The 15,863-nt window shown below is 44.1% G+C and overlaps 1 protein-coding gene across 1 annotated transcript in view; it reads left to right on the top strand.

Moving 5' to 3' along the window:
- Positions 1–15,863, top strand: part of LOC126095541 (cardioacceleratory peptide receptor-like) — a 359,367-nt gene that overhangs the window by 266,887 nt on the left and 76,617 nt on the right. The window contains exon 3 of the mRNA XM_049910321.1: positions 14,561–14,654. Within this exon, the coding sequence (XP_049766278.1) occupies positions 14,561–14,654 (94 nt within the window). The remainder of the gene's footprint in view (positions 1–14,560; positions 14,655–15,863) is intronic.

Raw genomic sequence — 15,863 nt, 5'->3', positions numbered from 1 at the left:
GGAGGAAGTTACTGTCTGTTCTACGAGACTATGGAATAGGAGGCAAACTTTTGGAAACAATTAAAGGTCTTTACATAGATAGTCAGGCAGCAGTTCGAGATGACGGTAAATTCAGTTCATGGTTCAGAGTAGTTTCAGGGGTAAAACAAGGCTGCAACCTGTCTCCACTGTTGTTCATATTATTTATGGATCATATGTTGAAAACAATAGACTGGCTGGAAGAGATTAAAATATGTGAACACAAAATAAGCAGTCTCGCATATGCGGATGACTTAGTTGTGATGGCAGATTCGATGGAAAGTTTGCAAAGTAATATTTCAGAGCTAGATCAGAAGTGTAAGGTCTATGGTATGAAGATTAGCATGTCCAAAACGAAAGTAATGTCAGTGGGAAAGAAATATAAACGGATTGAGTGCCAAATAGGAGGAAAATAGTTAGAATAGGTGGACGGTTTCAAGTACTTAGGATGCATATTCTCACAGGATGGCAACATAGTGAAAGAACTGGTAGAGAGGTGTAGCAAAGCTAATGCAGTGAGCGCTCAGCTACGATCTACTCTCTTCTGCAAGAAGGAAATCAGTACCAAGACTAAGTTATCTGTGCACCGTTCAATCTTTCGACCAACTTTGTTGTATGGGAGCGAAAGCTGGGTGGATTCAGGTTACCTTATCAATAAGGTTGAGGTTACGGATATGAAAGTAGCTAGGATGATTGCAGGTACTAGTAGATGGGAACAATGGCAGGAGGGTGTCCACAATGAGGAAATCAAAGAAAAACTGGGAATGAACTCTATAGATGTAGCAGTCAGGGCGAACAGGCTTAGACGTTGGAGTCATGTTACATGCATGGGAGAAGCAAGGTTACCCAAGGGACTCATGGGTTCAGCAGTAGAGGGTAGGAGGAGTCGGGGTAGACCAAGGAGAAGGTACCTGGATTCGGTTAAGAATGATTTTGAAGTAATAGGCTTAATATCAGAATAGACACCAATGTTGGCACTGGATAAGGGATCATGGAGGAATTTTATAAGGGGGCTTTGCTCCAGACTGAACACTGAAGGGCATAATCAGTCTTAAATGATGATGATGATGATGATGATGATGATGATGATGAATGCGTGGTGTAACCGTTGCTCGGTGGGAGTATGGGTCGGCCGTGTGGTAGTGGTTAACGCTCCTGCCTAGTAAGCAGGAGGTCCCGATTGAGAAACCCGGTCCAGTAGACGTTTTCACTCATCGCCACAGATTCCACCTAATTTCTCGATGCACCTGACTCAGTAATCCCTGCCTTTTTCTTCACTTTCTCCGCCCTCCACCTTCACTTTACATATAAAATTTGATTTGATTTGTCCCCTGATGCGGAAGGAGTTGGAATTTGATAGTGGATAGGTTACTGCGATAGAGGATGGAGACTTGCTGTTTTCTATCGCTTCTTACAGCGTGTGCCATGGTTGTAGTCAGGGGCGGATGAGGTGTAGACCGCTGTTTACCTCCTGCAGGACGCAGGTCACAATGTGTCAGTTACTCGCCGGTAGCGCTCGCGTATCGTGTTGTTAGCACTATCTGCTGGGCTGTGATGCCTGGCAGCCAAGATGGAGCAAGCCCGAGGCCATCTTCTCTGTTCGTGAGGATAGCGCGTGTTGATATTTCAATGGCCTTACAAGTTTTGCGTTTCACCGTCCCCTTCTGCTCGATTATTATGCGGATTTGGTCATATTTTATCTCCATGTCGCAGTCCTTCTGGTGTTCAGCCACTGCTGCAGACTTGTTGTGCTGCCAGAGACGAATGTATCGCTCGTGCTCCTGTATTCACGTTGCTAATAGCCTGCTAATTTCCCTATTTACACTTCTCCTGCGCTCTTAATCCACCATGTATACGTCTACAGTGTGCAGACCCTCTATCTTGTCCTTGGTGGAGCCTATCAGACCCTGGACTTTCCGGCTGCTGCAGGACACAGGCTCGACAGCAACCTGGCGAATGTGTTTATCAATCTTGTCGCTTCGGGTAAACGCACTGCTAACTGCAGTCTGTCGATTACCTTCCAGTCGTGCTTTCTTTTCTTCGTTTCTATGGCTGTGTGAAAGGACGAGACAGATGCTATGCACACTGCAGGCGGGTGCAAGGTGAAATGTAGATAATTCTACAGAGGCGAAACCATCAGGCGAGGAGCATCTTTCAGACCGGAACACGAGTGCCACATTCGACTTGGGCAGCACAACAAATATGCAGTGGGTGACGACCATAAACACTGGGACAAGGAAGAAAAATTTCACGAAAAGGGCGTACCTCCCACGCAACTGGAGATGGTGAAAACAAGTGAAGAGAGACCATAGGAACATTAACACACATTAATGATATGAACACGCGGGATGGACATAGGTTTACCCAACCCTGGCTGCCACCCATCAGAGTCCAACATGCCGCGCCAGCATCATGAGACGCGAGCGCTACCGGATAGCAACCGCCGCCGAGCAGGGAAACAGCAGCCCACACCTCATCCGCGGAAGACTACCAACGATGGCACATGCTATAAGAGGCAGCAGACAACAACGGATCCTCACTCCATCCACCGCTGTCACTTATCACAAAAAAATTTCTCATTCCTTCGCCTCAAGAGACAAATTACATCGACATGTGTTTTAATTGTGAGCAGTCACGAGGAAATACAGGTGACTCTGGACAGCAAAATATGCCAGTAGTCACAAAAGAAGACCACTGTAACCATGGCCAAAACACCGGTTTCACCAGTAATAACTTTTTTTACAATATGATGCCATACTATACTCAGAAATCCAGTATGTCAACTGACTCTGGCCGCGGAAGCCTACGCAACTATATTACCAGTACTTCGTTTTTTGTCCGTAAATACCTGAGGCAGAAGCTATACGCCAAAATTTTTCTGATACCTCTGACAAAGGAGTACATATACCGGCTGTGTTGTTACTAAGATTGTAGGATAGGCGATTTTCAGATGTGGCAGTACAGACCAAAAAAAGAAAAAAAATGTAGTAAATATTAACTCTAAACGCATTTCTTCAGAGCTGTAAGCACTTATTTGTCTTCATTAATGTGAAACATATGTCATCATTTGTAGTGATTAGCGCCGGCATTTGACATAGTTATTGTGTTCTGAATTGTTCTGGTTCAAAATGGTTCAAATGGCTCTGAGCACTATGGGACTTAACTTCTAAGGTCATCAGTCCCCTAGAACTTAGAACTACTTAAACCGAACTAACCTAAGGACATCACACACATCCATGCCCGAGGCAGGATTCGAACCTGCGACCGTAGCGGTCGCGCGGTTCCAGACTGTAGCGCCTAAAACCGCTCGGCCATTCCGGCCGGCTATATTTGTGATCAGGATAAGCGCAGAATGGCATAGCTGTTCTAACAGCTAGGTCACATTCCACGTAAAGCAAAACCGCTCTTCGACTGCCGTATCAATTGTAAAAGTCAGAACAGCATCACGATCAAGTTATCTGACCGCTACAGCAGCTGAGCACCGACTGGTTTTAATAAAAAAAATTGGCAAAATGAATACCTGGACAATGCCGGTTATGTCAGCTAGTATTAAATGAAACCAATAACTTCTTTCAGGTGTAACTAGATAACAGAAACGAGGTATTCTGAGCTTCTTTTTCTGTTGAAATACATCAGTTGCTTCAAAACGCTTTTCCAAAAGAAGTGTAAAAAATAACATTACTAATGTTCTCGTAGCAGGTTTTGGAAGATTAGTTGATGGTAGCCACCTCCGCGCCTCCACCTCCACACACACTATACCTATGTCACGGTGAGTAAGAGGTGGTTTTGACTTCTAATAGGCCTCCATGTTAGTAAAGCTGGGGAAATTTCCTAAAATAGAAACAAAATAGGAAAACTTGAATTACTGGAAGGAATCAGGTAAAGTGAATATAAATAACAGGATGAATATGAAAAGGCACCGTTAATTTCAAGAAAATTTGTGTAAAAGAACAAAGTCTCCTTTAGGCTACAACAGAACCAACTTTTATTACGTAGAATTTAGGTTATGACGACCAAAGCAGTTTTCATTTGAAACAATCTATTTGGAATCGAACGAATGGTCGCAATAGCTCAGTAGCAAGTTGAAGAGAATTACTCGTATATCACAACAGCCAACCCCGAATGCATACACAGTCAGTTTACACATGGAGTAGTGGTTTACGCAATGTTACTGCTGATAATGTGGCTAAATTTCTGGCGTACTGAAGTAGTTTTTAACAATTGTAACTACCAAATTATTCAGACGATTTCCTTTTAAATATAACTATATAGTTTTTCTAAGGCACTGGAACGAACCTTCGAAGAGGACTCCAGTGACATAAAATGTGTGCAACTTGACCAAACAGTAACAAGATCGCAACACCGGAAACCACTCTTCTGCCTCTAAGGTCCTATAAATCTCTGCTCGACCTTCACCGAATATAAAGCAACAGGTAATTCTGCTACGATCCGTGTCTCTATACATTTATACTGTTCTATCAAGCGCTCCAAATGTGACCTGGAGCACTAGTACATTCTACAAAGCATTTCCACACAGACGTACTGCATTTTCAATTTCATTTGGCTTTAGCGCAGTACAGGTCCTTTTTACGGAGCATATCACGTACTGAGTAGCCGTCGGTGCTTCTTGCATAACTCTTGGTTTAATTCTTCTCACTAATGTAAGTCCAGAGGTCTTCGTGGAACGTATAGACTATTCTGTATTTGCCTAACAACTGAGCCATCCACTTCCTTCAGCCAGAGTGGATTTTTTACAGACTGTTAGTTCTTATTGCGAAGACTGATGAGACAATTGGTTTGTAAATGATGCTTCATCTGTAAAAAAAAAAATTGTGGGTAGAAACGCTGCATCACTTTGTTTGCAGTTTTCGGGAACGCTATTGGGAGATCCTAAATTTACCCATGTTACATATAATGTTTTTATGACTGCGACTGTACTGTAATTTTATGAAATAATTCCTCCTCCATTTGTCAGTTTTTAACTAATATTCCATTAGAACGATGTATTTTGATAGCATGCTGCCGCCATCAGATAAATTTTAGTGACACGTACGCTATATTAACCTGAAGTTGGTTAGTTTCACTTGCCGTGTCCGTTAGTGAGATTGTGTGTGCAAACAGAACCGTTTTTGTTGGAAATTTAGATGTGTGGCACATAGTGTTTACACAGTACAGTTGCTTACATCATTCCAAAAACTTTTGAATGTCGTAAACACCTGTACGTGAAAGCCTTAAGCTGTGATGGGCCTGCCACTGAGCTCTGTGTGCCAGACAACTAATTTTTCAACAAAAATAATTCTGTTTAGACGCATAACCCCACTGGAAAACACAGCAAACGAAACGAATCATTCTTGTGATTTATATTATGTACATGTAACATGAATGCACTGGGCGGTGGTGGAACGGAGCCGAAACGCGTTGCGCTACTTAAATATTATTAAAAATGTGACTGAAGCGATAGAAGTTATATCGTAAATTGGGAGAACTGTACCTGATTTTGAAAGCCGTCGCCATGAAACTGGTGAGGGAGCAGAGTGTGGAAAGGATTCAATGCTTTAGTGTTTAATATTTGCAGAACGTTCCGTGGACTGAATCTTTCTTGCACATTCAAGCTGTCTGAGTGACATGTGGATTTACGCTTCTAAAATGTTAGCTACATTACTACCTTTTTCTTTTCTTTTTCGTTGGGTTTATTTTGTTCTTCGAATTTGCAGTTTCCTGATTTTTTAAGATTATATTTGTGATCAGGATAACTTTAAGCACAGAATGGCATAGCTGTTCTAACAGCTAGGTCTCATTACACGTAAAGGAAAACTGATTTTCGACTGCCGTATCAATTGTAAAAGTCAGAACAGCATCACGATCAAGTTGTCTGACCGCTACAGCAGCGGAGCACCGACTGGTGGGTTTCAAGGGGACAGGTAAACACAACAACTGTGTCTTAATTACGTACTGTCTTATATCTGGTATATAATAAGGGCAACTTTATCGGACTTGTTCTGCTGACAGTGGATCAGGGGTTTTGGGCGCCGTCATCTTGTTAGTATTTGATCAAGTTCAACATGTGTTATGTCGAAGTCCCCTTCGAATTTAATCCCTCAGAAAAAGTATGTAACTCTATCGTAAAGAAGATAGCGCACTAATTCGGTGGCTATGAACGTTGAAAATTACTTCAGTACGTCGAAAAATTCGTCACAGTTTCCGCTATAGCTTAGCGAAAACTACATCTCGATATATTTGCTGTGTCTGGATATATGTAGGGGGCCCCCTCTCTTCTGTCTTATCTTGTACTTCATAATGGTCTCTACTGTAAATGCTGTACCAGTGATCGAATTTTACAGTACATATTCAACTATACTTGAGTGCTACATTAGCGTATTAAGTCACAGCTATCACAACATGTTATACTGAAATTAAGTGCAGTATTCGCATATTGAATAAAACTGAAGCACAGTAACTGCACTTGAGTAATGCATTTGAAAATTATATAAAAGGATTGGAAGCGCTAGTTGCTAGTTGCTTATTTTTAGAAACAACAGTGTCTTTGAACCATGGTTATTGAAACACAATAACAGATTACTTTTGATCATGAGAAAGGATACAATAATTTGCCCATTTTCAATTACAAGCTTTTCATTGCCGTTTCCGCCGGCCGGAGTGGCCGAGCGGTTCTAGACGCTTCAGTCTGGAACCGCGCGACCGCTATAGTCGCAGGTTCGAATCCTGCCTCGGGCATGGATGTGTGATGTCCTTAGGTTAGTTAGGTTTAAGTAGCTGTAAGTTCTAGGGGACTGATGACCTCAGACGTTAAATCCCATAGTGCTCAAAGCCATTTGAACCATTTGAATCATTGTCGTTACCAGTGTGTTGAATCATTGTTGCTGTAAGACAAACACGATTGACAGGTGGACATAGATGAGAGCTGAAGCGCATTTTACTAGGCATTGATAAAGCCACTAACGTCACAGCGGGTGACACGTTGCAGGTCGCCAGGCGTCGTCTCGTAGAAGCATAAGGTCAGCACGCGGGACTTGGGCTCCACGAGAAATACGGGCCCCACAAACGCACTTGTGACGTCACACTAGTCGTCTTGTACCCCACATTTTGTGAACGTTCGGCTCTGTGTAGGGCGCGTGGGAAATCAATATCTAGCAGAAAGGGCACCGACTAAATGTTTAAACTTTGTCATATGCTATCGAAAGCTGGCTTTCTTGCATTTAAACGAGCAGTCAATAATTGTTAAACTCGTCTGAAATAGTTACTTGCTCCCGCCAGCTGCGGCTGCTGCCACTCGTATGACCTGCAATGTCACGTGCTGAGACGTAGTATCTGTCGCCCGTCTTTCTCGTGGACCTCAGTGGGAGTGTTGCGGCCAGCTGCCCAAGTCTCCTAGCGGTGCGTGTGCGACGGGCAGTGCCGTCTCCATATGAGCCTTCTCTGTTCTCGCTCGCCAACAAGCGTCCATCCAAGTCGTCATCCAGACCCATGTCCTGGAACCTGACCATACACACTATCTACACTCCTGGAAATGGAAAAAAGAACACATTGACACCGGTGTGTCAGACCCACCATACTTGCTCCGGACACTGCGAGAGGGCTGTACAAGCAATGATCACACGCACGGCACAGCGGACACACCAGGAACCGCGGTGTTGGCCGTCGAATGGCGCTAGCTGCGCAGCATTTGTGCACCGCCGCCGTCAGTGTCAGCCAGTTTGCCGTGGCATACGGAGCTCCATCGCAGTCTTTAACACTGGTAGCATGCCGCGACAGCGTGGACGTGAACCGTATGTGCAGTTGACGGACTTTGAGCGAGGGCGTATAGTGGGCATGCGGGAGGCCGGGTGGACGTACCGCCGAATTGCTCAACACGTGGGGCGTGAGGTCTCCACAGTACATCGATGTTGTCGCCAGTGGTCGGCGGAAGGTGCACGTGCCCGTCGACCTGGGACCGGACCGCAGCGACGCACGGATGCACGCCAAGACCGTAGGATCCTACGCAGTGCCGTAGGGGACCGCACCGCCACTTCCCAGCAAATTAGGGACACTGTTGCTCCTGGGGTATCGGCGAGGACCATTCGCAACCGTCTCCATGAAGCTGGGCTACGGTCCCGCACACCGTTAGGCCGTCTTCCGCTCACGCCCCAACATCGTGCAGCCCGCCTCCAGTGGTGTCGCGACAGGCGTGAATGGAGGGACGAATGGAGACGTGTCGTCTTCAGCGATGAGAGTCGCTTCTGCCTTGGTGCCAATGATGGTCGTATGCGTGTTTGGCGCCGTGCAGGTGAGCGCCACAATCAGGACTGCATACGACCGAGGCACACAGGGCCAACACCCGGCATCATGGTGTGGGGAGCGATCTCCTACACTGGCCGTACACCACTGGTGATCGTCGAGGGGACACTGAATAGTGCACGGTACATCCAAACCGTCATCGAACCCATCGTTCTACCATTCCTAGACCGGCAAGGGAACTAGCTGTTCCAACAGGACAATGCACGTCCGCATGTATCCCGTGCCACCCAACGTGCTCTAGAAGGTGTAAGTCAACTACCCTGGCCAGCAAGATCTCCGGATCTGTCCCCCATTGAGCATGTTTGGAACTGGATGAAGCGTCGTCTCACGCGGTCTGCACGTCCAGCACGAACGCTGGTCCAACTGAGGCGCCAGGTGGAAATGGCATGGCAAGCCGTTCCACAGGACTACATCCAGCATCTCTACGATCGTCTCCATGGGAGAATAGCAGCCTGCATTGCTGCGAAAGGTGGATATACACTGTACTAGTGCCGACATTGTGCATGCTCTGTTGCCTGTGTCTATGTGCCTGTGGTTCTGTCAGTGTGATCATGTGATGTATCTGACCCCAGGAATGTGTCAATAAAGTTTCCCCTTCCTGGGACAATGAATTCACGGTGTTCTTATTTCAATTTCCAGGAGTGTATTTCCTAACATCTCCTGCAGCCAACTTCCTCCATTGTAAAATGTTTTATGAGTCCCGCATTACCCACAGCTGACGATCACACGCTTACTGCACTGTGGGCGGAATTCTTTTACTTGGCAAACACCATGTCCCCAGTTAAGAACGGACGCCATGTATTACGTCTGCTGGTCGTCCGCTTCTCTTCTGCTAAAACCTCCTACCACTTCAGTACTATCTTACCGCACTTCCCTCTCCACAAGACCATAAAAGCATTCACAGAAAGTGTTCATTCCCTTACCAAACCAGCAAACTGCATATCGTCATTTCACATTAGCTCCTCACCTTCTTCAGAAGCATCCAATTGTCAGTTCAGCTGTTAACGTGTCCCTTCCACTTTTCTCAACAGCACAGAAGAAGTATTCAGCATGTGATAGCGTGGATGTCCCACTGCGGCGACATTGGCCTCTCACAGTGGAAGCCAGTGACTTGTGACTCGGTGGACGAGCCGGGGGGGGGGGGGGGGGGGGCAGGATTCTGTCGTCAGGTCCATTACACCCCTACATGTGTCGATTAGTGTGAGTTCAACATACCCAATACCGCCTAAGTCTCTTAGTCAGACATGAAATTTGTGGACATTTGTTTAACCAGTGAATCTCAAACACAGTTTTGACGAGAAGAATACAGTGACGAGTCAGCAAAGACTGCACAGCTACCGTATGCGAAGCGAGGCGGAATGGTCTTTAAGAATTTGAGACTGTTCTAGAGATATACCCGGTTGGAACTGCTTTCTGCTTTCCTGCACTATGTTTACATTGTTGTCTACGTGTCTCGTCAGCCAAATAATAGGTCCGTAACAGTGTAGGCATCACCTCAAGCACTTACTTCCGCAAACTGAATCAGTACGTCGTTTATAATGTCATCAGTGCAGATTAACAACAATGCTTGAGACCAGTATTCTTCAGTAAATTTTTATTTAATCTGCAAGACAGGTTTCACCATTTAATAAACTCATCTTGAAGTGATAGAAACACTCGTCATGTATATTCACCCATAACCATAACTACAAGTCAGCATATGTACACTACTGGCCATTAAAATTGCTACAAGAAGAAGAAATGCTGATGATAAACGGGTATTCATTGGACAAATTTATTTACTGGATCTGACATGTGATTACATTTTCACGCAATTTGGGTGCATAGATGATGAGTAATCAGTACCCAGAACAACCACCACTGGTCGTAATAACGGCCTTTATTCGTCTGCGCATTGAGTCAAACAGAGCTTGGATGGCGTGTACAGGTACAGTTGCCCATGCAGCTTCAACACGATACCCCAGTTCATCAAGAGTAGTGACTGGCGTATTGTGACGAGCCAGTTACTCGGCCACCATTGACCAGACGTTTCCAATTGCTGAGAGATCTGGAGAATGTGCTGGCCAGGGCAGCAGTCGAACATTTTCTGTATCCAGAAAGGCCCGTACAGGACCTGCAACATGCCGTCGTGCATTATCCTGCTGAAATGTAGGGTTTCGCAGGGATCGATTGAAGGGTAAAGCCACGGGTCGTAACACATCTGAAATGTAACGTCCACTGTTCAAAGTGCCGTCAATGCGAACAAGAGGTGACCGAGACGTGTAACTAATGACACCCCATACCATCACGCCGGATGATACGCCAGTATGGCGATAACGATGTGAGTTCACCGCGATGTCGCCAAAAACGGATGCGGCCATCATGAAGCTGTAAACAGAACCTGGATTCATCCGAAAAAAATGACGTTTCGCCATTTGTGCACCCAGGTTCGTCGTTGAGTACACCATCGCAGGCGCTCCTGTCTGTGATGCAGCGTCAAGGGTAACCACAGCCATGTTCTCCGAGCTGATAGTCCATGCTGCTGCAAACGTCGTCGAACTGTTCGTGCAGATGGTCGTTGTCTTGCAAACGTCCCCATCTGTTGACTCAGGGATCGAGACGTGGCTGCACGATCCGTTACAGCCATGCGGATAAGATGCCTCTCATCTCGACTGCTAGTGATACGAGGCCGTTGTGATCCATCACAGCGTTCCATATTACCCTCCTTAATCCACCGATTCCATATTCTGGTAACAGTCATTGGATCTCTATCAAAGCGATCAGCATTGCGCGATACAATAAACCGCAATCGCGATAGGCTACAATCCGACCTTTATCAAAGTCGGAAACGTGATGGTACGCATTTCCTTGTGTGAATGCTCTGAAAAGCTAATCATATGCATATCACAGCATCTTCTTCCTGTCGGTTAAATTTCGCGTCTGTAGCACGTCATCTTCTTGGTGTAGCAATTTTAACGGCCAGTAGTGTATTTAACTGTCATGTCAATAAGACTGCATATATCATGCCCACAAAGAATCGTCTACTCTCAGGTCCTGCATAACGAAGAAGATATTTTTCAAAATTCGCACCAAACCGTTACCTAATAGGCAGATTTATTCTGTATCCGCAGTGTCGTTGGTATCTGTCATCCAGCCGAGCACCCGGCTTACAATAGACAAATCAGTGACAAAATATTGATCGTAAGGGAGAGGTGTGAAATACGGGGCGACTATGATTAAAGCTCCAGTTTCAGTACACCGTAAAAGCTAACTAGTGCTCAGAATGTCATCAAATTTGTACGAAATATCATCGAAGAAAGGAGAAACAGTATGGAGGAAAAAAGTAAAAAAAAACGAAATATTTACCGCTAGATGCCACTGTAAGCGACAAAATACACAAAATAAAAAGTGTTCCTTTCATTAGTTTGTGACTAGGACGCTAGGTGTCACGGTGTCCACGCAGGACGTCGCGCTGCTGGATGTTTCTCTTTCACAAGAATGATGACCACACCAGTAGTTCTGAATAAGTTCCGGACACACAAGGCTACAAAGAAAAGCGTTAATCCGATCGTTGTCAAGGATGTGGAGGAAATGATAACGAAATTCTAAAAGGCGTGTTCTTTGGAAGTACAGTGTGGCAGTTGGAGGAAAACAAATGATCCGACGTCAGTAGAACACATGGCGAAAGCAATGCAGGAGGGGTCTAGCGGTGGTGCGCTAACATGCGGTCCAAGGGGAACTGCCCGAACTTTGGACATGCCTCCGATCAAGATTCTTCGAAACATCCTGCGCTGCTATCCATCCAGAACAACTCATGTTCAGGGGTTGCTTCCTGCTGACTTTCCTGCAAGACAAACGTGTGCACTAGAATTTCTTGCTCGCATGCAAGTGGACAAATAATGGTAGTGGAACATTCTGTGGACAGACGAACCGCTTTCCATCTACAAAGACATGACAGTACACAGCACTTAAATACATGGGCAACGGAAAATCTGCTCGCACAGCAACCGGTACAGCTTCACACTATGGAGATAACTGTGAGGTGCGGGTTTATCGTAGGGCCATATTTTTTCGAAGAGATGAGCCCTGCGATTCCTATTACCTGTACAGTCACTGGTAAACTTTATACTTGGGTGTGACTGAACAGCCAGTGGAGCGGCTGCTGCAGAGACAGTTTTCCTTACAGCTTGGCCGCAGAGATCACCTGATCTTAATCCGTGTTTGGTCTGGCTGTGCGGTTATCTGAAAGACGTTGTGTTTAGTGCTCCGATTACAAACGTGGTTGTACTGAAGGCACGAATTTCGAAACGCGTTCTGATCGTGAAGTCTGAGACTCTCCGCTCTGTTGTGCAATATGTTGTTTTTCGATTTCAATTTGAAGCAAAAAACATGGATTGAACATGTCTGGCGCCAGTCCCAAACCAGTTAAAAACCGACTTCAGTGTTCTTTTTTATGCTGTTTTGGAGGGCAGAACAACAAACAAACCGAGTTTTCCCATCCGATATGGCGCCTTAGCATTGTGGATGGACAGTGCCACGACTATAGAATGTCAAACTTGTACAGCCGAACACATTGCACAATACGGTTGGTTTGTAGTGCAACACACACCATAACCAACACACACACCCTTTATGTTGTCACAGTTACAGCGTCATCTAGTGGGAAACGTTTCGTTAATTTTTTGATTTCCATAACGTTTCCCCATTTTGCATTATTTTTCCGTTCAAATTTGGCGTAGTTATGAGCAGCGGTTCTCTTTTTACAGCGTTTTGAAACGGGAACTTTAATTATAATCACCCTGTACATAAGAAAAGGAAAGGGCTTATTATAAATTACCCTTCACCCCTGATTTCGTTGCTAACATTCGGATGTTACCGCAGTAAGAAACCTAATGTCGGTGAATATAAAATTTTTCTTACCAGTTGAATTTTCCTTCAGATATTTTTCGCGACTTTTAACTCTTGTACCGTTAAAGTTGTATGGAAGCTTTAACTGAAAAACCCATTTTGCAAAGAATGGGATGTCCTTCAGTTGATAATAAATGCGGAAAGACAAAAGATTTTCCTTATTCCATGGCATTACGACATATTAAAAACAGAAAATGAATAATCAACAATCTGATATACACAAGTCCACCGACAACGTTTCATTTTGATTCGTGGATCTCTGTGTTCTGTATGAGAATATGGTGCCTGTATCACATTGGGGTTCCAGTAACTCGTACAAGAAAAATTAATTTTTACGAAGCCATTTGACTCAGCCATACTTTCAAACTAAATCTGGACGTGTGTAAGTGAAGTAATAGTGAAGCTAGAATAAAAAATGAAATTATTAAATCTACCGTGATTGTACTCTTCATAGATCATTTATGGTAAAAGGAGCTTCATATTGGAAACTTGATTCGAATCTGGACACATGCTTTCGCGTGTGTTGGACCTCCGGTTGAGTGACGGAAGCACAGTTATCAGATCCAATGAAAGCCTTCATCGCTTGTTCCTCTCCATTATTTAAAAAAACTTTAGGGAGTCTCCCATGACGCGATGGATTTAACTACTCGGGGAATTGGTAGAGGGGAGAGAGTGCTTTGATCGTATCCTGAGAGGTGTAACTGAGACTGAATTAGTGGAGAAATATTCTCATAACAGATGAAAAAGAATGGCAAGAAATCGATGACGTTTGGGTTCGTATCCCGGCCTAGCCGAGTATTAGGCTAACATGACACAAATACCAAAAAGGACTGCGCAACAGACTCGGAAGATTAATCAAAGTCTGCCGTAAGGCTGTTAAATTTTGCAATCTCATAATGGTGTTAATCCCGATCCAGTACAATCTGATAACGTATCTCGTTCCCACTGAGAGTGGAATAATAGTACTTGCAACGCGAGCTCACAATCAGTAGCATTCCGAGAACTGAAGCACAGCTTGCTCCGGCTTTTCATGAAAAATCATGTCCTTCACGAAATAATTGCATTACCGCAATCTCTTTCAAAAGAATCTCTAAATTTAAACAACCCAGCTCAAAAATAATTTTAAAAAATGCAGTAAAAACATCCTCTCTGTCTTCCTGGAAGCGTATATACGGCCGTAATTGCATTTGGAGTTTGCTGCGACACAGCCACTGATGCAAGATAAAAATTAGATTTCATATGAAACGCCCCCTTTTTCCTTTTTCCCCCGTAAGTAGAAATCTTCTACGTGATGTACGGTTCAGAGAATTGGACTGGCGTGATGCACTCTAGCTGCTGTGCTCTCGTTTTCATGTTTCAGGCAGTCGTTACGTACTCGTCGACCTACATGCTGGTGGCACTGAGCATTGACCGCTACGACGCAATCACGCACCCCATGAACTTCTCAGGCAGCTGTGAGTAACAACATATTTAATTTCATATAGTACATTAGTACGTAGCTACTTTCCGGTAATATTTGTTCTATGGGAAAGCTGTAAATTATTACTACGCCAGGATGTGCAGAAAGACCATTGAAATTTTTAAAAGAATTAACCCCCGCAATACCAAGGTGAAGGAGGGCGGAAATATTTGTGTCCATGTTTTGAACATATTGCAATCTAGTCAGTTACTTGATATTAAAAATCTCGAAAAATAACATATTTATTATTTGTAATGAAATATTCTATATGATTCCATAAATGTTTCAAATTTTTCAGGTGTACATAACCCAAAACTTAGGTCGATATTACTTTCCTCAATGAACGTCGTATTCAATATTTTGAGGTTCAGGACCTTACTTACACATTAGTATCTCTTTAAAAAGTATGTTATGAGTAAAACTCAACAACAGTTAACAGTTTCTTTTTTTTTTTTTTTTTTTTTTTTTTGGATGGGCATAAGTACCCTAATACCACGCCTCCCTAACCCCATGAAGTACACGTTACTGAAACTGTGTTGATGTCGCTAAGAGTGTGCTTAAAGATATTTCCGTGTCCTGGGCCATATTAATACATCAATATCGCTTTTAAAAGTATGTTGTTAACTAACTCAACAACAATTAACGAATTTTGAATTTAGTTTTTTAAACTTTCTTAGTGTTGGCATAAGGTACCTACCCCCATTGGTTATATGCGTTATGAAAAATTCGTTCTATTGACAGGTTCAACAGAAAAGAAGACATAGTGAAATGAGACAAGTTGTGGGCCTCAATACTAAACACATAACACATATTGGCTCGACCCCGCCATCTTGGGCTGTGGTCTGATGACATCATAAATCGACTGTAACCTGGATGCGTATAAACACTTCGGCTTGCTGAAGTTTTTTGAGACTGTAAATGCTTTCTCAGTTATTATAACCTCTGATGATGTCCCCAGTAGCAGATAACGAAATATTAGAGAGAGAAGTGTGCGTTGGAAATTTGTGGGAAGTTCTTATGGGACTAAACTACTGAGGTCATCCGTCCCTAGGCTTACACACTACTTAATCTAACTTAAACTAACTTACCCCGCACGGCAAAGTGTGCTTAGCACAGCACCCTAACAACCATGAAACAAATGTCACCGGTAACGCAAATATCGCCAGTAAAAGCCTCCTGCATTGTATGAGTTACGGTGACCATC

The sequence above is a fragment of the Schistocerca cancellata genome, chromosome 8 (assembly GCF_023864275.1).
Source record: "Schistocerca cancellata isolate TAMUIC-IGC-003103 chromosome 8, iqSchCanc2.1, whole genome shotgun sequence".
In the NCBI taxonomy this organism is placed as follows: domain Eukaryota; kingdom Metazoa; phylum Arthropoda; class Insecta; order Orthoptera; family Acrididae; genus Schistocerca; species Schistocerca cancellata.
This window is presented reverse-complemented; position numbering and strand designations above follow the sequence as displayed.